This window comes from Myotis myotis, unplaced genomic scaffold (assembly GCF_014108235.1).
Source record: "Myotis myotis isolate mMyoMyo1 unplaced genomic scaffold, mMyoMyo1.p scaffold_m19_p_8, whole genome shotgun sequence".
Lineage (NCBI taxonomy): Eukaryota > Metazoa > Chordata > Mammalia > Chiroptera > Vespertilionidae > Myotis > Myotis myotis.
Window position 1 is genome coordinate 77723945 of NW_023416390.1, and position 22000 is coordinate 77745944.

Sequence of the window (22000 nt, forward strand, 5' to 3'; positions counted from 1 at the left end):
GGGAGTGTGCTGGGTGACCTGTGTGTGTCCTCTGCAGACTCCTCATCGACATGGTGCCCAGGGTGAGGCAGACGCGCCACTACGAGATGTTTGAGTGAAGGGCCCGAGTGCCAGTCTGCATCTGCATGAAGACATCAGGACGAGAGGGTCCCACACGGCGGACGGTGCCAGTATTTAGCTGAACATCCACTTCCTTATTTGGAGAGTTTGTGTTCACGGGAACAGGCGTGCCCAGCAGGTTGGTCTGCACTGCTCCCCTCGCCCACCTCCCCCGTCACCCCATCAGGACGCCGTGCACAGGAGGGGACACTGGTTTTCCCATGCCCATTGGGAGCTGGCTGTTTCTGTTTTCTGGAGTAAAAAGGTTCCTGTGGGTTGGGTAAGGTCTCTGTTGGCAGGAAGTTCTGAAACAGAGCCACTGACCACACCCGCCTCCTCTGGGCATGGAGCAGCTCGGGCCCTTGGAGCTCATCTCTCCGGCAGAACTGAAGGGAAGACCGTGTGTACCCTTCTGTCCCTCACTCTTCACATGCCCAGAACCGTCAGTGTCACACTTCCTAATTCCTATCACTGTATTTCATTAGTTTCATACTGTTTTACTAATCCTGAATCTAAACAGATTGGTTCAAAAGGAGATCGTTCTATTTTTAAAGTATTTAGTGATGTACGTGTGAGCTTTGCATGGACGAACTAAGCACATGACCCTTTCTTGTACATCAGAACCTGCACACACATGTAAAAACAGGACCCGTTTTTGACAGATGTGAAACCACCGTTTATTTGTAATAAATAATTACACAATCTACCCACATGTGCAGGTATCTGTGTTGTGTCAGGTGGCTGTGGTACTCTGGCCTGTGAGAGGCGGCTGTCAGGACGAGCTGTCTGCAGCTTGGGTAACGTTAGGTATCAGTTCTGGGAGAATGGTCCCCACACCCATCCGTACTGCAGCACTTGCTGTTTGCCCAGGCGACTGTCCGGCCAATAGAGACCGCGCCCTGTTCTGTGTGGCCGGGAGGTGACCTTTGAGAGTGTCTCCGTCACAGGCAGGCTTGCTGTATGGCTGAAGGACGACATGGAAGGGCCGCTTGTTCCGGGTGGAGTGTGAGTGGAGGCCCTGAGGATTGTGGGTTGCGTCTGTGGGGAGGCCACCCATCACTCCGGCGAGGAATGGCCACACACTGATGTGGTGGTGCCCGAGGCCTTCGAGCTGACCTTGCCTGGGACTGAGGGATGGCTGTTCCAGACCCCAACTCCCCCTCCCACACCCCACTCCCACTGCTCTGCTCCAGGCTGATGAAGGGGAGGTGGTTTGGTCTGGGGACCCCTGACCTTGGTGCTGCCTGGCGCTGTCGGCCAGCTTCCTCCACAACGCGTGGCAGAGGTCTCTGCAGGACACGAACACGGACCTGGTAAAGGGCCGCCTGCTCAAGCAGGTCGGGGAATGGGAGGTTCAGTGGTGTCTTTCCTGAGGTTTCCTGTGTATTTAATACAGCATGGAAGCTCCGAGGGAAGCAGGGGGTAGCCCCCCCCCCAAACGTGCATGCTCACCTTCTTCTCGGACCTTTCTGGGACTGGTGTACAGGAATCATGCCGTACCTGCAACTCCGTATCCAGGAACTGTGTGCTGTCCCTGCTCTGGGCAGAGCGTGAGAGGCTGTGCTGAGGCTGGGCCATGCCTTCCCCCAGCACCACCTGCAGCAGCCCCTGGTGTGCCCACACACTTGATCTTGTTTCCAGAGCAGGTGCCTAACCCAGTGCTCATGAGGGAAATGCATCAGGTCTAACAGGCCCTCACCTTTTTAGGACTATTTCACGAGCACATCCTTAATGATGTTCAAGCATCTGATGTAGTACAGTTATCTCAAAAAAAGGCCCCGTCTAGGCAGTGCTCTGAGATGAGTATGGGTGGATGTGAGGCAGGGAAAGAACACACCACAGTGAAACCATCCTCCACTCCTTAACCGTCACGGTCTCTCAGCCTTTCCGGCGGTGTCTGCAAACGGTGAGACGCGGGCAGTGGACGCCAGCGCTGGGGTGCAGCTGGCGTCCTGCAGGTGACCCTGCACCCACCCAGTCCCCCAAAGATCACTCCTACCTGTCACACAAGAAAAGTTTATTGAAAAATAAAGTTCTCCCTAGTTTTGTCTACAACAGTGGAAAACAAAGCAGTGCTCTATGCAGGTACAGTACGTTGGGATGTGTGGGCAGCGACACCTCGTTGGCAGAACCCTGCACTAAACCCCAGTGAACCAGGCGCTGTTTGAAGACACAGATGTGAACAGTCATTAGCTTAGAGACATCAAGTTGTGACAGCAACTACAGTAGAAGGGACATCACCATCTCCTTTGGCACCAACTGTTCCACTGTTATCCTATTAACACCTGGGCAGGACAGTGAGCAAAATGCTTCCCAACTTTGCTCCGTCTCCCCTTGGGCAGAAGTGGCAGACTACCCAGGTTCCCATGCTGCTGTCCCAGCCAGGCATTCAGGCCTCCAGCCTGGCTGACGTTCTCTGCGTGCCCCAAGCCCCCAGACACACCTGACGTCCTATGAGCACTCGCTGGCCGTGGTCCCTCTGCCAGGCCTCACCAGCTGCAGGCGACTGGGGGAGTTCATCTCAAGGCTCCACAAATCAGGGATAGAGGAATGATGCTTGGGAGAAGGTGAATCCCAGTCTTACACCCACAGAAGTCTAGGGCTGCCGATTCAGGTGAAGAGAAAACAGGAACTCGGACACAGGGCTCCAGCAAACTCCTCCACACTCCACAGTGCATCTGTCCAGAGGAGGACCAAGACAGGCGAGGAGACGCAGCTCCAATTGGGGAGCAAGAGGCTAGAACCCCAATAAAAAGTGAACTGATATTTAGGTGATGGGAAAAAAAATCAGTGAACCACCAGCAGCTCTGGGAGTGGTTCTGAAGATACTCTCCCCGCCCCACCCCTGGCTCCACCGGGATGGTGGTATAGTCTTGGGGTCCCCCGGGCTAGCCGGTGGCCCCGGGGCCAGTGCAAACACCTGACAGCGAACCCGCCCAGGAGTCTGGCCCCTGTGGACTGGACTGTGGAGGAGCCGCCCTGGCCGGCAGGGGATAGCAGGGTCAATCGGTCGCTCCTTTCCCCTTGAAAACAGAAAGCCTCTCTTACTGCGTTTCAGAGCAATAGTTAACTTTAAGGGGTAAAGTCGATGGGAAAATTCACCTTAATTTCTAGCTCAAAAAGCTCCCCAAGGAAAAACTCTGGAACAGTCCAGGAGACACCACTGGGGTGAGGCCCAGCATGGAGCCAAAGGTCACCCTTGCCACCTCCCGTGTGCAAATTCCGCAGCCTCGTTTCATCTGGGGCTGAAGCCAGGCAAGTTTTCCAGTCAGTCAGTGCATTCAGGGATCCAGCAACGTTCCAGCCACAGGGTGGGCGCAGGACTTGGACGCGCTCACCCATAAATCCCACAAAAGTCCTGTAGGTACGACTTTTGAACCAACTGATAAGGGGTGAGTGCAGCTCTTCTCAAATTTTGTAAAATGCTAATAACATTTAACACTTACTAGGGCCTACTATGTGCCAGACACTGCTAAACACTGAATCCTCACAAAACCCCTAAGTGCTAAGAGAGCTACGTAATTTTTTTCCCCGCATCTGAGACTACAGCTAGTTTGGCCGTTTGCTATAAAAACTTGGCTTTCCACTTCTGGTTGAAGCCAACAGGGAGGAGAGGGACTGGCCCTCCGCTTTAGGACATCCCATCTTCCTTCCTCAGGAAGCTGAGTCTCTGTGCCCTTCAGCTCTTCACACGGAAGCGCTGTGGGCCCATGGGGATGGGTGGAAGAGGAATGAAGCAGTGTGGAAACTAAAGTGTTTTTAAATAAATAAAACAGTCCAGGCTTCGGATAGCAACATGTATAACAGAGCCTGTCGTTAGCAAAATAGACTTTTAAAAAACCAAGGAGTTTGGGGGCAGGGGAGGGGGTGGTCATGCCCTGATGACACACACAATCCAGGTAAGCCACCATGGAGAGTGGGTGGCCTGCCTTGGTCTGGTCCACAAACACCACCCGCCTGTGAACAGCACAGTTTCAGTCGACCTTTCACATTCACGCGTGCGCTACCGGCGATGCAGGGGCCCTCCTCCCAGACGAAACCCCGTGCTCACTAAGGAAACAAAAGGGTGTGCATATTCTTCCCCCTTCGTGATGTCCAGCAGTTCAAGTGTCTGGGGGCCAGTGCTACTCAGGAGCTCAGCGGGCCCTGCTTCTTTGCAGTGCAACCCCTCAGCCAGGGCTGGCACCTGCCCTGCCACACCTCACCACATGCCTGGTGGCGGGGAGCCCAGGCCTAGGGGCAGGCAGCAGTCCCTGGCCCAGACGTGACCAAGTGTCCCGGGACGGTGTGGGCTCGTCTGGAGGGAGCCAGCACTTCTCGGGGTTCTCACTGCTTCAGGGGGGTGACTGTGCATATACGTGCTGGCCTAGGGTACTGGAAGGGCGTTTCCGGTGCCCAGCTGAGCGTCCACAATGACACAAGGACAGGTCCTATCTCCAAGCTGGAGGAGTCTGCACCAGATTCCAAAACCCACCCCAAAGAAAAGTGAAAAGGCACCTCAGAGAAACAATAAATATCAAACAGATTTGCAACATTCCCAAACATACAGCAAACACAAAAAAGGCAAACTATACACAGTGACAAAAACCCAATGTAAGCAAAGACGCAAAAAACCTCTCCCTTTGTTCAAGTGCAAGTCCAATTACATACGCGGAGTAAATGAGGTGTCCACTGACATTAAAAGCAGTGCTTCCTCTTAGGAGCTTCTACTCCTGAAAGTCTTTACATGTCAAAGGAAGGCTTTCTCTCTTTTAATAAATTAGGTAAATGTTTCCCCTCAAGTTTATTTTTTTAGGAATTTAAGATCACAGTGGGGGGAAAACACCAGATTTCACTTAGGAAGAAATGTACAAAAACGTACAGGCCAGGTAAGGTGTGCTCATAGCCAGGGAGACGGGTCCGGGCGTAGGCCCCCGTGTGGAAGTGTCTCCAGCCACAGGTTGGCTTAGGACTCTATTAGGAAAAATCGCCCACACTCTGGGTGCCCTCCACCCAAGGCAGGCAAGAATCAAGTCCCTACTGGGTGTGGACCACTGCTGACCTGACTTGGGCCAAGTTAGGGGGGTGAGGGGTGGCGGCCAGTACCTGTCCAGCGTCACTACCTCTATTGATACAGCCTTCAACAACTGGGGTGTAAGTCATTGTGCCCCAGGAGCAGCAGACCCCTCTCTCTCCCCGTGGAACTGCCTCGCCGCAGCCAACACTGGGCTGGCAGAAGCTGAGGCACCTAATGGGGAAGGTGCCCTGCTGGGCACCTGAGCTGAGGCTCCCGACACAGGAGTGGGAAGGTGGGGAGTCCCCGAGCTTGGGCAGCCAACAAGCATTCATTCCTAGAAGCTTCTGGAACACAAGGCAGGCACCGAATCTTTCCACAGAATGTAGCTTCCTAGTTTCCACACTCTCTGAGTCCCTGTGCTGGTTTAATAAACAGCTATCCGCAAAATGGGTTGCTGAGCTTGGCAAACAGGTCTCGGCCCGCAGGCGCCCCCTGCTGGTCGGATGCCTGCACTGACAGCCTCACCATTGGGAGCTCCCAGAAGGGCCCAGGAGAGGGCAGCACGGGCTCAGGAATTGTAGGCCTGGGCGCTCAATCCAATTCCCACAATTTAGGGTGCGGCCAAGAGGATCATTCACAGAGAAAAGCAATTCCTAACAGCAAGGAAGGCAGCTGTTGCCCCTCCTACCGCAGGTAACTGCCCTTGCAAAGCTTAAAAGAACACCCACCCACACTCACTCACATCCTATTACAAGGTTTCCTTTCTTGTGTCCTTGCTGCTGGGCCCTGGCCTCCCCATCAGCACTCTCCCTTGCACATGCGTTCAGGGGTCACCTCAAGGTGTGTGTGTGGGGCGGGGGGTGGGGAGGCCCTGGCTGCCCTCCTACCCCCTCCGTTCTCTAGGATTGGAGCTGGGACTCAGACACACTGAGAGTCGAAGTGAAAAAGGCCAGCTGAGCATTTGGTGCTATTTATGCCGAGGGAAGAACTGAGAAGCGGGCAGAATCTAACTCCCCACACCTAAAGGTGCCGCACTCCCTCTGTCCCCCTGAAACAGTCCTTCCTTTAGTCTCACTCTCAAAGGCCCACCGGCCATTCATCTTGCCAGCTCTTTGCCAGCAGAGGCGGGGCGGCTGCCCGAGGACATGCAGGGTGCTGGGAGGCCAGGGCCACCACCAAGGGCTGGGTGGACTCCAACTACTCATAACAGGGAGACTCTAAGAGGGAGGAGAGGGCTCACTCTTACCCCGTGGGGATGCCAGGGCTTCCTAGGAAACGTACACCCAAAGCACTGGAACTGCCTGGTGGGGGCGGGGAACCCAGCAAAGCAGAGCGCAGGGCCTGGAAGGGGGGGTTCCAGTGAGTCTGACCAGGCCAAGCTACCAACGGGCTCATCCCTCAGAATACCCCCACCCCTACCCCCACAGGTGATCGGCCAGGACAGCGACTCATTTTCACACTGCCCTGCCGCTGCTCCCCCGGTCAACATCAAGTTCGCCCAGAGCCCCATTCCCTGGGCTATGGAGGTTCCAGGCATTCAAAGGAATGTAATGCAAGCCCAAGGTTTGGATCCCAGCTCCAGTGGTGACACCAGGCCACAGGGGCCAGTTCACTTGTCCACTCCCAGCTCAAAGACAATGCTTGTAAGGGGTAAACATCATGACTAAGTCCAAGGGTAGTAGCTCTTTACGTCCCGGTCCTGCCTTTCGGGATTTACCACCAACCACCAGATGTCAATTTCCCAATCATGTACTTCGTTCCCTGGCTGGGTTGTCCCCCCACATCTGGGGGTGCCTGTTCTGTAGCTGCCACCAAGCACACACACAAGATCTTCTTTTTGCCACCACCTGCTTTGAGGAGCTAGGTCCCCACAGGGCACCCCGCCTCTCCCTCCTGCACCCACCTGAAGGGGACAGAACACTATTACAGTGGAGGTGATGGTAAACAGTGGGAAATCAAAAAAACAAGACCTGTGATCAGTTCCTCTCTGCCCTCCCCTGGCACCCTCCCCCTCCCAAATAAATAAGTTAATGGATTTAGGAATGTTCCCAAAGTTCTTGCCAACCAGCTCAGTTACCCCCTGGTTTTGTTTTGTTTTAAATGAATCTTGAGATTCACGCTCTGCCCTGGAGCAAGTGCACTGAGGGATTCTCCCTGCAGTTGCTCCTCAAAAAATAAAGTTGTGCGGGGAAGAGCAGCCAGGCTCCTGGCCTGACGCCTGCCCGCCTTTGGTTTTGGTGAAAATGCCGCTGTGAGGCGCTGACCACAGCAGGAGTGATACCACATCGAAACCTTCCACCAAAAAGTTCAGGCTCTGACGAGAGTCCCTGAATGACACCTGCCCCCCTGGCTCTGCCAGGAGAGGGCTGGAGCCGCTGTCTTCCCAGCACAGTGTGTGCAGGGCCAGCTGGTGGCCCCTAGAGACAGTCTTTGCAGAGAGCCACCTGGCCCTTGATGAAGTCCCGACAGGGGCAGATCCTCCGGTGCCTGGGATGGGCGCCTGCACAGCTGAACAGCAGAAGGTCACCTTGAAACACACAGTGCTTGCTCTTGGGGTCAAAGGAGGGCACCAGGATGTCCTTGGCCAGCTCTGAGCTTTGGCAGATCACCTCGTACCTGGAGAGGAAAAGCACAAGGTTGGAGGTGCATGGACTGTCCTCGTCACTGGCTCCTCAGCCCACCTCCTGAAGTGGGGAGCATGGTTGCTTCTCCTGCTTTAAAGAGAGAGCGACCAGTACCCTCTGACCCAGCAAGTCTCCACCTTCTGACCCAGCAAGTCCCCACCCTCTGATCCAGCAAGACTCCACTCCAGGGATGGGGCTAGAGAGAGGTGTGTGCCTGGATGTGTGTGGGGACATGCATTCAAAGCTGCTTGTGAAGACTGTATGTAAGCGTGAAAGTAAATAACCCAAACACCACGTGGGGAATGGGGAAATCAACTTGGTGCATGTGCTTTGGGAGTTCTAGGCAGCCCCCGAAACAGGATGAGGTACAAATGCAAGTGGCAGTGCAGAGCTGTCCTGCAGGAGGCAGGTCGCAGAGCAGGAGGCACAGCGTGACCCAGCTCCACCTGTGTGTTTGTGCGTGCGCACATGTGAGTGGGTGAGGGTATGGGTGTGTAAGAACGTGTGTGAGTGTGTGTGTGATGTATGTGTATGTGCATGTGAGTGGTTGAGAGCATGAGTGTGTAAGAACGTGTGTGGTATATGTGTGTGTGCCTGTAGTGGGTGGGAGTATAAGTGTGGAAGAACTGTGAGTGTGTGTGGTGTGTGCATATGCGTGCATGTGAGTGGCTGAGAGCATGGGTGAGAACGTGTGTGTGGTGTGCGTGTGCAAGTGAGTGGGTGAGAGTATGAGTGTGTATAAGGTACGTGTGTGGTGCATGTGTGTATGTGTAAGAGAATGTGAGTGTGTAATGTGTATATGTGAGACTGTGTGTGTGTCTAAAAGCTGAGAAGGCTATACATTAAAACCGTAACAATGGTTACTTCTAAGGAGTAAGACTGGGGCAAAGTCGTGTAAAATTTAAATACAGCATGTCCCAAAAAACTGCATGTACATTTTAAGAGCTGATAACTCTTTTGAAAATGAAATGATTTTAATAAACACTACCTCTATAATTATTCAAAGTGTGTGTACCTTTTTGGACACCCCAATTTTTACAGCTATGTTGAATGTTTTTATTGACGGCTCACAAAGATTCCAGCTGCATGGCCTTGGCCTCTGCAGCAGGAATCACCTCCCTGGTGCCCTGCTCATCAGAGGGAGGTGCTGCTCTGGGGCGTGGCTCACTGGACCTCTGCAGCCATGGCAACAGCAGTGCCCTCCCCTTCCCCCCAGGTAAGTGCTAGGCCTCAGGACTGCAGGGAGGAGTCTAAATCCTGACCCCAGCCTGTGCTCCTGCTCCTCTGCCATCTCCTACAGCCGGCTTGTCTGTGGGCTGCAGACCCAGTGACTCTGACTCTCCAGCTGGGACACTGCCTGGACCCAACACTGCCGGCCTCTGTCCCAGAGAGGGGCCATGCCTTCTCCTCCTGCTCCTTGGGCACCAGGTGTCCAGCCTGGTGCCTGCCTACCCCGTGGGGACAGTTCAGAGAAGAAGGTCCAGGAGGCCAGGCAGACCTGTGACCCTGGAGCCATGACTGAGCCTCTGTGAACTGGGGTAGATAGTTCTTAACCACGGGAGGTGCGGGAATGACAGCAGCACCCCAGAGCACTGGGCAATGGCTAGCGCTGGGGGAGGTCTCAGGAAGTGGGAGCTGCTGTCACAAACATCATCGCCATCCTGGTCCTCTGCCTGGCAGACACTGGGTGGGCTAGGCCGCCGGCCTCCCTGCCACAGTGTGAACAGACACACAGGACAACTGTCTCAGTTTTCCGACATTCACAGAAGTCTCGATTCCTGCGGACAGGGGAGGGTCCAGCTGGGGACCCCAAGTTTTCCTGCTGTCCCCCTCCCCCCAGGCCCCATTCCTCCAGCCCCCTCCTGTCTTCCTCCAGCCAACTAACACCCTCCCTGGCCCCGCCCTTGCCAACACTAATCAGGCGATTTCCAGGGCATCTGGGGGATGCTGGTGGCTCTTGGGGCTGCCAGCCTGGGGCTCGGTGCTGGGGAGGGCAGCGCTCCCTCATATCTCGCCCCTGCAGTCACCAGTGGGCTCTGCGACTTCCCTAAATGCCCCATCACCTCTGGTCTTGGCACACCAGCCAGGAGGTGGAGGCGTGCAGAGGGTTAAGGTTGTGGAGCAGGAAGGCGAAGGCAGGAAGTGGGGCTTTATGGCTTTCCTAAAGGAAAAGAGATTCAGGGTTTCCAGGCCTACGCAGGCTATCCCAGCTGGCCAACCCACCGCGGGGGGTCTCCGAGCTCACATGTGCACCCAAGTTTCCATATGGAATGCGGCCTGGGAAACAGTGCACTCCAGCTCTTTGTTTAGGAGGATGATAGCACCTGCTTATCTTGAGTCATCTGCCTGGTACCCTGCTAAGCAGGAGCATGGAAATGTCTGCAACTCACCTCAGACCCCATGGCAGGGGCTGTCACTGTCAGTGGCCACAAAGAACCCTCCAGCTCCTGCCTGGTCACCTGGACTCAGACCCCAGGCTGTCTCCTGGTGTGAGTGAGCGCATCTCACCGGGGTGGTCGTGGGAGCAGCCTGCCTGCCCAGGGATGGTGTCGGAGACCACAGTCTTCCCACGGTCCAGGGTGTGGCACAGCTCTGGCCACCTCTGGATGCCACCCACCTGCTGGCCCCAGGGAGCGCTCCCTCCTTCAGCAGCAGGGCCCTGCCCCACAACCCTGGCCGCACAGGAAGGCCATGCCATCATTCCTGCTTAACTGGTGAGCGAATTCACCAGAGAGGTGGGGTGACTTTCCTAATCCTTGGAGTGTACCCAGAGCCCAGATGGCCTCCACGGCCCGCAATCCCCTCTCCACTGGGGACCCCTTCCTTTCCAGGGCATGCACGCCACTGTTCCAGCCTCTGTATTCCTGTGATGTCTGTCACCGGACACACACACCCATTCACACCCATTCTTGCTCACACGCCCTCACACCTGCGCGGGGACCCTGGTGTGGTCTAGTTTCCCTTCTGCAGGACGCTGCCTCTCCAGCTTCTCTTACAGGGCAGAGTTAGGGCTCCTGAGGCCCAATGCCTCGGTTTACATTTTATGGCTCTGGAAGAATCAGAGGGCAAAGGCCCGCCTCCTCATGGGCCCCCGACTTCCTGAGAGGACAGAGCTGCTCATCCCCCTGACACACAGGGTGAGGGGCCAGAGCTGGCCTAGCCCTCCCATCGTCCCTGTCCTGGAGTCCCCCCCCCCCCCCCCCCCGCACCACCCTGCTACTTCCAAGTGCCCCAAGCTCCCCTTGACCATTCTGAGTCAGGGCCACTCCCTCTTCTCAGGCACCAAAGCTTAGTTAAAATCCTCCCAAACTCAATAATATTTTATGAGATACAACTTGAAAAGGCAGCCAAATCACAAACAAGGTCTCATGTGAACACACGTTCCTACTTATGGAGCGAGGCCCTCCCCACAGGGCCCCCCGGCCTGGACTTGGTTCATCCCAGGGTGTCTACCCATTTTGGTCAGAACTGCGCACGCTCTGTGCACAGGAGCTGGTCGTTGCCCCTGCAGCACACACACCGTGCCCTGCCCGCACCGGAGCTCAAGACCAGCTGCCGACTCCCGATTGAAGGTGACAGCATGGGACGCTCCAAAGGGCTCAATTCATGTCACAATCCAGGCCCACAAGGTGGAGCAGGAAAGGCAGTGCTGGCGTGTGGAGCCCCTCACTGCTAACTGGCCATGGACATGGGTGGGCCGGGGCGCCTCGTGCTGAGGAGGCACTAACAGCTGGCAGACAGCTGGGGTTTTACAACACTGTCAGCATTTACAAAGCAGGCACAACGCATTTAGTAGGGCCCTTACATTCAGAGAATTAACTGCAGGCAGCTTTATTGCAATGTTAGCATTCCCTGCAGGTTCCCAAGAAGAAACCCACATGGCTACAATGGGAGTCGTTAGGCACTCCCTGGCATGGGGCCTGGCTCTCTTGGCTCCTCCTGGTGACCTGGGGCCTGCTCTCCCCACCCAGAGCTCTGGCTGCACATCATCTCACCATCACCCAGGACGTCCCCATTTTACAGATGAGAAAATCGAGGAGACAGAGGAGACTAGTCCATTGGCTCCCCTTCCTGTCTCCTCACTGGACCTAGGCCTGTGCCCGGGGGAAAGGCATGCTGTGTGGGGCCTCGATCACGGGACCCGGGCAGCAGCATCCCTGTTTCGTGGGGACAGGTTGGGGGCATTGAGACAATTCTGGGTGGACAGTCCCTAGTCTGCCCCCAGCAAGTCCAGACTCTGACGCATAGACACTGGGGGTTCTCAGAAAGCCACTCTGCTGCCGGAGCTGTTCCTAAGACAAGCCGGGGGGAAGCCCCTGCTGAACCCCAGAATCCGGGATGTGTGCGTGGAAATGGAAGCTCCTAGGACCATTGCAGGCTTTCCACAAATCCCAGAGCACCGCTCCCTCTCCCAGATTTCACCACAGCAGCACTGCACTGACTGGCCCCCCTGGCCTTTAGGTTGATGGGGAGCCAGGGCAGCCTCAGAACCTGGTCTCGGCAGGAAGAGAGCGTCTCCCATGTCCCTCCTCGGCAGGGCTCCCCTGCAGCTGAGACGCCAGAGCCACGTGCTCTTCTGAAATGGGTTTATACTTGGGAATAACGACCAGGCCAGCTCAGACAACTGTGCACGGGTGACCATGGGGGCCGACCTCGTTCTCCGACAGGCACGAAGCCAGAGCGGGGCCAGGCACGCCTCTCTCCAGAGGACACTGTGTTCCTTAAACACCCTTTGAGACAGGGACAGACCACTGCTCTACGGAGGGGGCCATGAGTCAGAGGTCAAAGAAACCTGGAAATTTGGGAACTGCAACTGCCAAACTCAAAATGCCAATGCAGAGGGAAGTGAGTGGCGTCAGTAAAAACAATGCAAGCACGAGGGCAAAAGCTCATGCAATCCAGACGGCCCCTCCGGGGCGCAGGCTGGCCCAGGTTCCCGGTGCCCACCACACCCACCTCCTGCCGAGGGACCTGGCAGGGTCAGACCTGCTCATACCAGAGGAGCTGGACAAACATGCAAACAGGGACAGGCTGCAAGAGGGGAAGGTGGCGTGGACTTTGCTGTAGGCAGTTCTTGCCAGCTCCTTGCCCATGTCTCTCCTTCCTTCCTCACTCTAGGGCACAAGGCTCACCCGCCACCTGCATGTCTCCAACTGCCGTGGTTCTGTGCCCACCTCCACTCCTATGGTTCTGGGGTATGACGGTAGCAAAGTGAACACCTCCCACAATCTTCAAGCCCAGCCATGACATTACTTATGCAAATAAAATGCCCTCATTCGAATTCTAAATATATCAGCGTGCCAGGTGACCTCATCCACCTAACAATAAAAATGCGGCTAACTTTCTCTGGGGGGATCGCGCTGCAACCTGCTCACCTCCCCACATCTTTCCCCACAGCCCACGAGCCTGGAAATGGAACCTCATCCTGCTCTGGGCCGCCCCGCCCCGCCCTGCCCCGCTCCAGCACTCACTTCAGCAGGTCCTTGTCCTTGTTCAGGTGCTGGAAGAAAGATGGCTCACAGATGAGCTGGTTCTCCTGGCACACCTGCTTGCAGGACTGCCCGGGCTCAGCGAGCTTCACCTGCAGGGCACTGAGGGGCGGCCACATCACCTGCCCGTGGCAGAAGTCCTGGAATGACAACAAAGCCATCAGCCAAGGGATCAGAGCTGCAACTTGCAATCCCCAGCCTGCCAAGCAGCCCACAGGGGAGGCGGCCGCTGCCAGGGAACAGGGAAGGGGAGCCTTGGTTGGGCTCAGGGCTTGTTGGCTGAAAACAGTTACAATGCCGTCCTGATTCAACAGCTAGAAAAACTGAGGACGTGTGAGAGGACATGAGGTAACCTGCAGCCCATCAGGGAGGCACCCTGGCACAGGTGTGGGAGCTCAGAATGGGGCAGGGCCTGTCGTTTCCGGGATCTAGAGGGAGTAGAGGAAACCAGCAGGTCTAGGGAAGACCCGGGCGGGCTGGGCTAATGCAAACTACTTTGCTTATATACCTTCAGGAGACATCTGATAACTTTGACAGCCTTTAAGTATTAAGATAAGTAGATTTTAAATCCAACGTACACCAAAGCCTACTGTGTGAGTACACAGGATAGGCAAACAACCAGAGAAATCTGGGTCAGACCAGCCGTCTACACCCCTAGAAGCCCCGTGAGAATTTCTCTGCCTCCTGGATTCAGGGCAGCTCAACCCTGGATTAGGCTGGGGAACTCCAAGTCCTCCAAGGCTGGAGGCTCCAATACTGGCTTTAGAGCTTTTTTTTTTTTTTTTATGTTTTTATTAATTTCAGCAAGGAAGGGAGAGGGAGAGAAACATCCATGATGAGAATCATGGATCAGCTGCCTCCTGCACACCCCCTGCTGGGGATCAAGCCAGCAACCCGGGCATGTGCCCTGACTGAGAATCAAACTGTGACCTCCTGGTCGATGCTCAACCACTGAGCCATGCTGGCCAGGCATAGAGCTTTTCTTAAAAACAAACAAACAAACAAAACCCCCACAGAATGTCTTTCCTTATATGACACCTACAGGCAGTTAGAAACTTTGCTTATTCATTTTTAGCCTCTTGTGGTATGGGAAGCAGTCCCAGGAGTAAAATAAATGAGGAGAAAGACTCTGCCGTGTTAGATTAGGAGGTGATGTGGCCAAGGAAGGCACTTCAAGTTAGGAGGCTGGATCTGACGCTGTCCCTGGGGTGCTCTGGGCACGCTACCCAGTCTGGTCTGGGCTCCATCACTCATCTGTGGAAAGTGATGCTGACTTAGCGATGGATGGAGCTGAGCGGAAGGCTGGCAAACAGCAGGTGGACCACAAGTGCTCACCCCTCTTCCTGTCCCCCGTAGAGGGGATGCCTGTGCATCTGAGAAGCGGGGGCTACATGGCACCATGAAGTCTGCACAAAGCAAGTGCCCTCAAAGCTCCGCTGCAGGGTGGCTCTGTCCCATCTGCTCACTTCTCAGTAGACCACTGCAGCCGACCGCCTCCACGTCCCTTCAGTGGAGAGCTCAGCGCAAGTACACATGCACACGGGCCCCAGGCATGCTTACTCAGGGCTCCCTGGGGCTGGCCTGGCATCCTCTCAGAAGTCTGTTTTGGGAGACAATAGTAAAAATAGCAGCAGTACCTTCTTAAGCCTTAAAACTGAAGCGAGGAAGGTGTTCCCAGTAAGCACAGGACCAGGTAAGGCAGAAGGAGCGTGGGGATCTGGGCTGCAGTTACAGTCCCAGCTGGGGGACTTCACTGGCATCCCTTGAGCTCTCTGCCTGCTATCACATCTAAAATGGAGAATACCACTTGTCCTTCAGTCCTTATGTAATTCCTGTGAGCTAAAGTGAGGCGGCTTTAAGAGGCGCCTAGAAATGTTAAGGGTAATATTCTAAGGTCGACCATTACTTGCTGCCACAGTCCAGAGGTAAGAGGTCGAGTTGCCTGGAGTATGTATGACAATTTCTCCACGAGAGCCATCCCTTTGCCCAGCACCCCTTCACAAGCTTCTTCTCACCCCTGGATCAAGGCCCCGGGTGCTCATGGGAGGCTGGAGGTCTTGTTTCAGTCAACCAACCTCAGCCTAGGCTACCATGACAATGCCAACCGGTCTCTTCGCTGTAAGCATTCGTCCACTCACTCATGCATTCATTCATTCATTCACTCACTCATTCATTCGACAAAATACTGGCTAGGAAGCAGGAAAGCATAAGGGTTCAGAACTCAAACTGCCTGGGCTTGAATCTAGCTCCTCCACTTACTAGCAGAATGATCTTGGCTAGTTACATAATCTTGTCTCAGTTTTTGCTGTAAAATGAAGAAAACACCAATTTTCTAGAGCTGTAGAGGGGATTACATTAAATATAATGCGTAAAGTGCTCAGAAAGGTACCTGAGATAAACAGCACCATCTGCAGTTGGCTCTACTGTCACTATGTGCAAGGCACTCTCCTAGGCACTTGGGGGTGACTCAGTGGAAAACTAAAAAGGAACCCAAACCCCTGCCTTCATATAGCTTATTGTCAATGAGGGAGACAGAAAAACAGAGGAATGAATTATAAATAATATGTTAAAAGATAATAAGTGCTCTCAAAAGAATGAAGTGAGGAAAAGGGATGGAGATGTGGGGGATGAGAGGGTCCAGATAAGGCATTATGGAGAAGGTGACATTTTAATTAATTAATTCGCTAATTAATTAATTAGTTTATTTAGAGGAAGGAGGAGTGGGAGGGAGGGAGAGGTAGAGGGAGAGAAAGAGATTTGTTGTTCCACATATTGATGCATTCATTGATTGATTCTTGCATGAGCTCTGAAGGGAGACCAAACCTACAACTTTGGTGTATCAGGACCACACTCAAACCAGTTGAGCTACCCAGCCAGGGCCAAGAAGGTGACACTTAAGAAAAGACAGGAGGAAGTAAAAGAGGGAGCCACACAAGTATCTGTGAAAAACATTCCAGACAGACGGAAACCAAGACCAGAGGCTCTGGTGATGGAGTGCCAAGCAGGTTCCAAAAGGAGCAGAGAATTCCGTAGGGTTGAGCAGAGTGTGTGTTGGGGGCCAGAAGTAGGAGACAGGGTCTGGGGGGAGGGGATTCCAGGGATCAGCACACACAGAGCTTTGGGGTCCACGTAAAGCTTTGTCTCATCCTCAGAATGAGATGGAGCCACTGTGGAGTTCTGGGAGGGGAGTGGGCAGGACAGAAAGAAGCTGGGGAAAACCCTCACAGGGGAGTGAGGAAGTGGGAGCCCATTGCATCATAGGCAGGTAAACTATCAAAGGAAACAGTTTGTGGCGGGGGTGGGCAGTCGCAGAAGTCAACACAGCAAGGACTGGCAAAAACCAGGTCAATCCAAGATGGAGGAAAAATTGATCAGAGACCGACCCCAAAGCTCATTATACCTTCATTATAATGAAAACTGACTTCATTATAATGAAAAGGCCAGGACACTTCAGAAAGGACCATATTTGAGTAGGAACAAGGTCCCCCTGCCCCAACCAGAGGCGGAGGCAGAATCTGGCACCAAGTTCAGAAACAACCCAGCCTTGGAGACACATACATACATCCCAAGCACTGACTGGCCCGGAGCAACTCACTCTCGAGTCCGCCGTGGCCACTGGGACGTGCACCTGCGCTTCTTTAGCAGGCGCCTTCCGTCCCAGATGCCCACACAGGAATGCACAACCAGGGGAGCAGTGGGTGCAGTCAGCTCCGGGCTCACCCTCATCCTGTCTCCAGGGACCCCGCTCTGGCCTCTCTCTCTCAACCTAAAGAAAACCTGCTTTCCTCCTCACTCGGACTGGCTCTTGGATTCTCTCCCGGGAAATCAAGAACCTACAGGTGGTGGAGTCCTTAGGGGTCCCATTTCAGATTCCCACCAACTGCCTCCCCCCCCCCCCCCCCCCCCCGCATGACAGCAGAGTGGCAGGATCTGCTGTGCTGAGATCAGAGAGCAGGAGCACAGCAAAGGCAGAGGCAAGCAGCTATGGCGCTATGGGACTGTGCAGCAGGGAGACCATGGCTTCAGACCAGACTGGCTTCTTTGTTCGGCAAACCTCCATCACTCATGCCTCACATGCTGGCTTTGAAGGCTTTCTCATCATCCACTCAAAACTTTACAAATGACTGTTCAAATCTTCCCTAGGTGCAAGAAATAGGAACATGAATGAAGCACGGGCTCTGGCTCAAAGGCTCCGTGCACAGTAAGAGAGGCCAACATGAACAAAATTAAAGAACAGTACAAAACAGACGTCCAAACAGGAATGTACCAGTCACTCAGAGGAGAAAAAGAATTAACTCTGCGGGGAGGGGGAAGGGTGATGGTGGTAGCTATCAGAGAAGGCTTCCAGAAAATAGGGGATTTTAGATGGGTTTTGTAGGCTGAATAGGAGTTAGTGGCTTATCACTAACAGGGTGCTTTGCGGATAACTGGTGCTCATTAAAGGGCTGTTGAACTGAATTTAATGGTTTGGCCTCTTGGAGCTTCGACAGAAGTAGAACAATATTGTAACCAAGAGAGGCTTTATACACACAGAATGAAACATAAATAGTAATTTCCAATCTGGTTAATGAGCCCACTCAGAACACAGAACAATTATTTCAACCAGTCACCAAATTTCCCTAAATTTGCTTGACTATTCTGGAAATTTCCTGCAGTAATTGTAATGAGAAGGGTTTATTAACACAAATTTATAGAAAAAGCAATGTTCTGAACAAATGAACACAACTTATTGCAAGAAAGTTAAGGGTGCTGCTCCTTTTGTAACAAAGGCTAAGTGACAGCAATGGTGACAATGTTATTCAAAAAAATACCAAGAGAGCTAGAGAAGAGGGGGTGGGCTCCTCCCCAGAGAGAAGCCCTCGATGGAGGGGCAGTCCCTCCCTTGGGTGTAGAGGATGGGATCCTTTCCACAAGCTACCCAGTCCAACCAAACCCTTAACAGGGTTACTACATCCATGACATGTCAGGTGCAAACGGATTGTCTGGAACCAAAAAGATAGGTTCAGATATAGATCTGGAAGCAGGATTAAGAGTAAGATCAGGAATTTGTGGGGAAAAAAAGGGGGGAGTGGGGACAAGTTCTAGGTCATGAAATTGGGGTTCAGGCCAAGTTCGGCCAGTTATTTGAAGGGTAAGGGACACATTTACTATTTATGTCACAGCTGGAAATCCAGGAACAGAAGACATGCTCAATAAATACTGACTGACTGACCAGATTTAACATATCTCGGTTGCCTGTTGGCACCCACCATTCTCAGCTTGTGCTGTCCTCAAAAGGAGTGAAGTCCGTCCACGGGTGCCCTGGGGCTGATTCTCAGTGATGGGAGAGTGTGTTCCCCTCCTGGGCAACAGAGAAGGTGGCTGGGAACTAAGCTGTGGTGACTGATCTCCAAGAATGATCTCCACACATGTAAATCAATGCCAACAAGCTCTCTCTGGAAAGAGTCAGACTCATACCTCTCACATTCCATCTCCTTCGACTACTAGGAGTTGGTCCAGGAGAAAGGAAAATGTACGTCCACATGCACGTGAATGTTCACAGCAGCTAGATGGTGGGGACAGCCCAAACGTCCACCAACTGGTGAATAAACAAATTGCAGTACATCCATACAATGGAATACTAGTCTGCAATGAAGAAGGAATGAGGCACGGATCCATGCTAATGTGCATGAACCTAACATTATGCTGAGGAAAAGAAGCCAGAAGTCTCCAGCAAAGGCACATCTACAGAGACAGAACAGATCAGCACTTCCTGGGGCTTGGGTCAGAGAGCAAGGACCGACTGCAAATAGGTCCAAATGAGCTTTTCGGGGTGATGAAGCTATCAGACTAGACTGTCAAAGTAATGGCACAACTATCAATTTATTAAAAAAAACAACAACAACACTGAATTGTATCCTTACAAGGAGTGAATTTTAAGGTTTGACAACTATACCTCAATGAAGCTGTTTGAAAAGCACACCTTGGTTAGTTTCTGGGCTCCTGCAGTGGTGAGTAGCTAAGGCCTTCAGAGGATTTATTCAGGCACTGTCTTAGCCCTAAACATGTATTTATTAATCTATTGATTCCTCCACCAGCCCTAAGGGGTAGGAAGTATTACCCCCACTGCACCGAAGAGAAACAGCAGTGAGGTTAGGAAACTTCCCTGCTTAATCATTACGTGCTTTGGGATCAGCAATGGCTGGGCAAACAGAAAACATTCCCCACACTAGTGATAGATAACCTCTTTGCTTTTCAATTCCTTTTCTTCTTGCCCTGCAGCCTGTCACCTCCACGTTCCTGCCACTATCCAGATTCACCACCAGCTGTGTCCTTACTCCCCAGGGGTTCAAGATGGACTCCAATGAGCCCATTTCCCGGAACTAAAGCTGATTCCACAGTGGCTCCTGGAGTTAACTCGTTTTTTCTTCCCTATCTCCAAAATGCTTTTCACGTGAATTACACAGCGCTTTGCAAAAGAACATGAGCACAATCACCCTCCATATTTACAGGGTCTATCCCGCAAGTAGGAGATAGTGTTGAAGAGCATACGTATGGTTTTCAGAAACCAATCTGAACATTCCTTTACAAGAACCCGCTAACTCTCTGGCCCGAGGCAGATACCTAAGTCTCTCCCAGGAAATGCACACTGAGAGCCTCAGGTGAGGGAAGACAGTGCTCTGGGTCTCAGATCACCAGGGATTGTGGCCTGTCCACCGACCCCCGCTGCTGGAGTCAGGACCTCAGTTAGAGAGACGATTTAAAAGCGCTTGCAATCCAAATCGGCATTTTTAGTACAGCGCAGGGGAGGCAAGGACGTTGCAGGGGAAAGCAGGCGGTTTCCCCGGAGGAGCCAGGATTCTTTCCGTTGGGGGCTCCTGCGGGCTTGGCGGGCGTGGAGGCAGGTTCCCGCTGCCAGCAGCTCCACCACACGCTGCAGCCGGGCTCTCGCAATTGCTGCCAATCGGCTCCCTCTGCTCCCGCTGCCGGGGATCTGATGGGCACTTTGAAAGGGCTCTGGGATGAAAGCTTCCTTGTTCCCCGCAGATCACAGGAGGACTTGCAGGCAGAGATCAGCCTAATTAGAGAGCTGTGGCCCCTGGGGAAGCATGAGGGGCTACCACCTCTTCAGAGCTTGAGGTTTCTTGTTCAAACCACACACACCGCTCTGAGTTCCACTGCTCTTTGAATATGGCCCTCTAGCTGCAAACACAAGGAACCCCAAAGCTCCGGCTGGGGCCAGAGGCGGTCGTTCCAGGCAGAGGACCCATCTGCCAGCCAGTGGGGCTCTGGCTTCACCTTCCCCGCGGAGCTGGGAACTTACGGCATCAATGAAACCCTCAGAGGCCCGGGGTAAACTCAGAACAGCCCCTTTACTGCTTTGTGCCGCACCGGGAGATGCTTAATAAGAAACACCTGGAAGATGCTTAGAGTGATTTTCCAAAACCCCAGTCTGACAGCATCACGGCCCTCACCTGGCCGTAAAGCCTTTACTTCCTGTTGTCCCAAGATCAAATCTGAAATCTCTGGCTGAGCCTCACCGTCGTTGTATGATCTGCCTCCTCCTCCAGCCTCATCCTTCATACCATCTCTCCCTTCGGCCACAACTAAACTTCCAATAATTCACCTCCATTTCTCTTCGTTTTTTTCCTCCATCCTCCCCATAGCCCCAGTCTGCCTCCAGGACTCATCTTTTGCAAATGCCTTGGGAGAGAATCTCTGAGCCAAGCACCACAAAACATCCTGGTCACATCACTATCACAGGGCGTAACCTACACCAGAGGCGTTTCCTGTGGCTCTGACTGGCTTCTCTATGACAACTGAAGCTACCCGAGGACAGGGGCTAGTTCTTGGACATCTTTTCTTCCCCCACTCCCAGCACATGGCCGGGAGTCCACAGCACAGGGCTGGGGGTTCACAGCACACAGCTGACATCTTTGCAGAGTGGATGAATGAACAGCACCAGGCAAGAAAGAACTCTGGGTGTCTGTGAGTCACAGAGCTCTGCAGAGAAGTCCCACCCAGGAGGTGGAGTGAAAGGGCAGTTTCACCAGCATGTCTAAGTGACCTGTTTTCCAATCACAGGTCCTTCCTGGTACACATGAAAAACAAAACAAACCAAACTCAGCCTCTCACTCATTCATTCCTTCAATGGGGAGTTATAGTGCACCTACTGTGTGCCAGGCAGAGGCCCAGGCACATGGCATTGAGAGGTGAGCAAGCCGGCATGGCCCCTGCATCAGGCAGCATTTAGTAAGGTTTGGGGAGTGTGGCCTTTGTGTCCAAACGGGAGCCGAGTAATAGATTTACAGAGAACAGGCCACATAAGGACTTTTAAGGACTAGCTGGGATTCAAGAGTCTTAGGAAAGAAAGAAATAAAAGCCTTCGAATAAACTTGATAAAGAGTCTTTTCGCTTGTGGTGGTGAGTAGCCCTTTTCCCTGAGAGGAAGTGGAGACAGGAGAGGAGGTGGGGTTCAGGAGCGGGGATCCTGGTAGACCCTCAGGAAGCCTCCCCTGCCATTGGTAAGAGCCGTCTTAAAACTCACTGCCTGGGGAGGTCACAGAGCCCCGCCCCAGGTCAGGAAGGACCCGAGCTCCCTGAGTTGAGAACATGGGCAGCGCAGCTCTGGGCCACCTGCTGTGGCCAGCCCCGCAATGCCTGGGTGCAGCCTGAGCTCCCACCGGCCCAGCATCCGCCTTGAGTCCAGGGTTGTGAGCCTGTGAATGTGCGTGTCCAGAGGATGGGGCTACTCCTGCCACCTCCCAGGATTACGTGAGAATTAAATGAGATGGTGACCGTGGCATACACGG

The 22000-nt window shown here is 53.5% G+C and overlaps 2 protein-coding genes across 6 annotated transcripts in view; one reads left to right on the forward strand and one right to left on the reverse strand.

The window, feature by feature from the left end:
• TMEM163 (transmembrane protein 163) overlaps positions 1–824 on the forward strand; it is a 237086-nt gene extending 236262 nt beyond the window's left edge. Inside the window, exon 8 of the mRNA XM_036320248.1 lies at positions 38–824. Coding sequence (XP_036176141.1) covers positions 38–98 — 61 coding nt within the window. The 3' untranslated portion in view covers positions 99–824. The remainder of the gene's footprint in view (positions 1–37) is intronic.
• Positions 825–2101: 1277 nt separating this feature from the next.
• MGAT5 (alpha-1,6-mannosylglycoprotein 6-beta-N-acetylglucosaminyltransferase) overlaps positions 2102–22000 on the reverse strand; it is a 352200-nt gene continuing 332301 nt past the window's right edge. For 3 of the 5 annotated variants that reach the window (XM_036320247.1, XM_036320245.1, XM_036320244.1), the window contains 2 exons: positions 13191–13348; positions 2102–7711 (listed from right to left, as the gene is read on the reverse strand). In XM_036320247.1, coding sequence (XP_036176140.1) covers positions 7513–7711; positions 13191–13348 — 357 coding nt within the window. In that variant the 3' untranslated portion in view covers positions 2102–7512. Of the gene's footprint in view, positions 7712–13190; positions 13349–22000 lie in introns of those variants that run through there. The other 2 variants (XM_036320246.1, XR_004969483.1) reach the window with 2 other exon arrangements.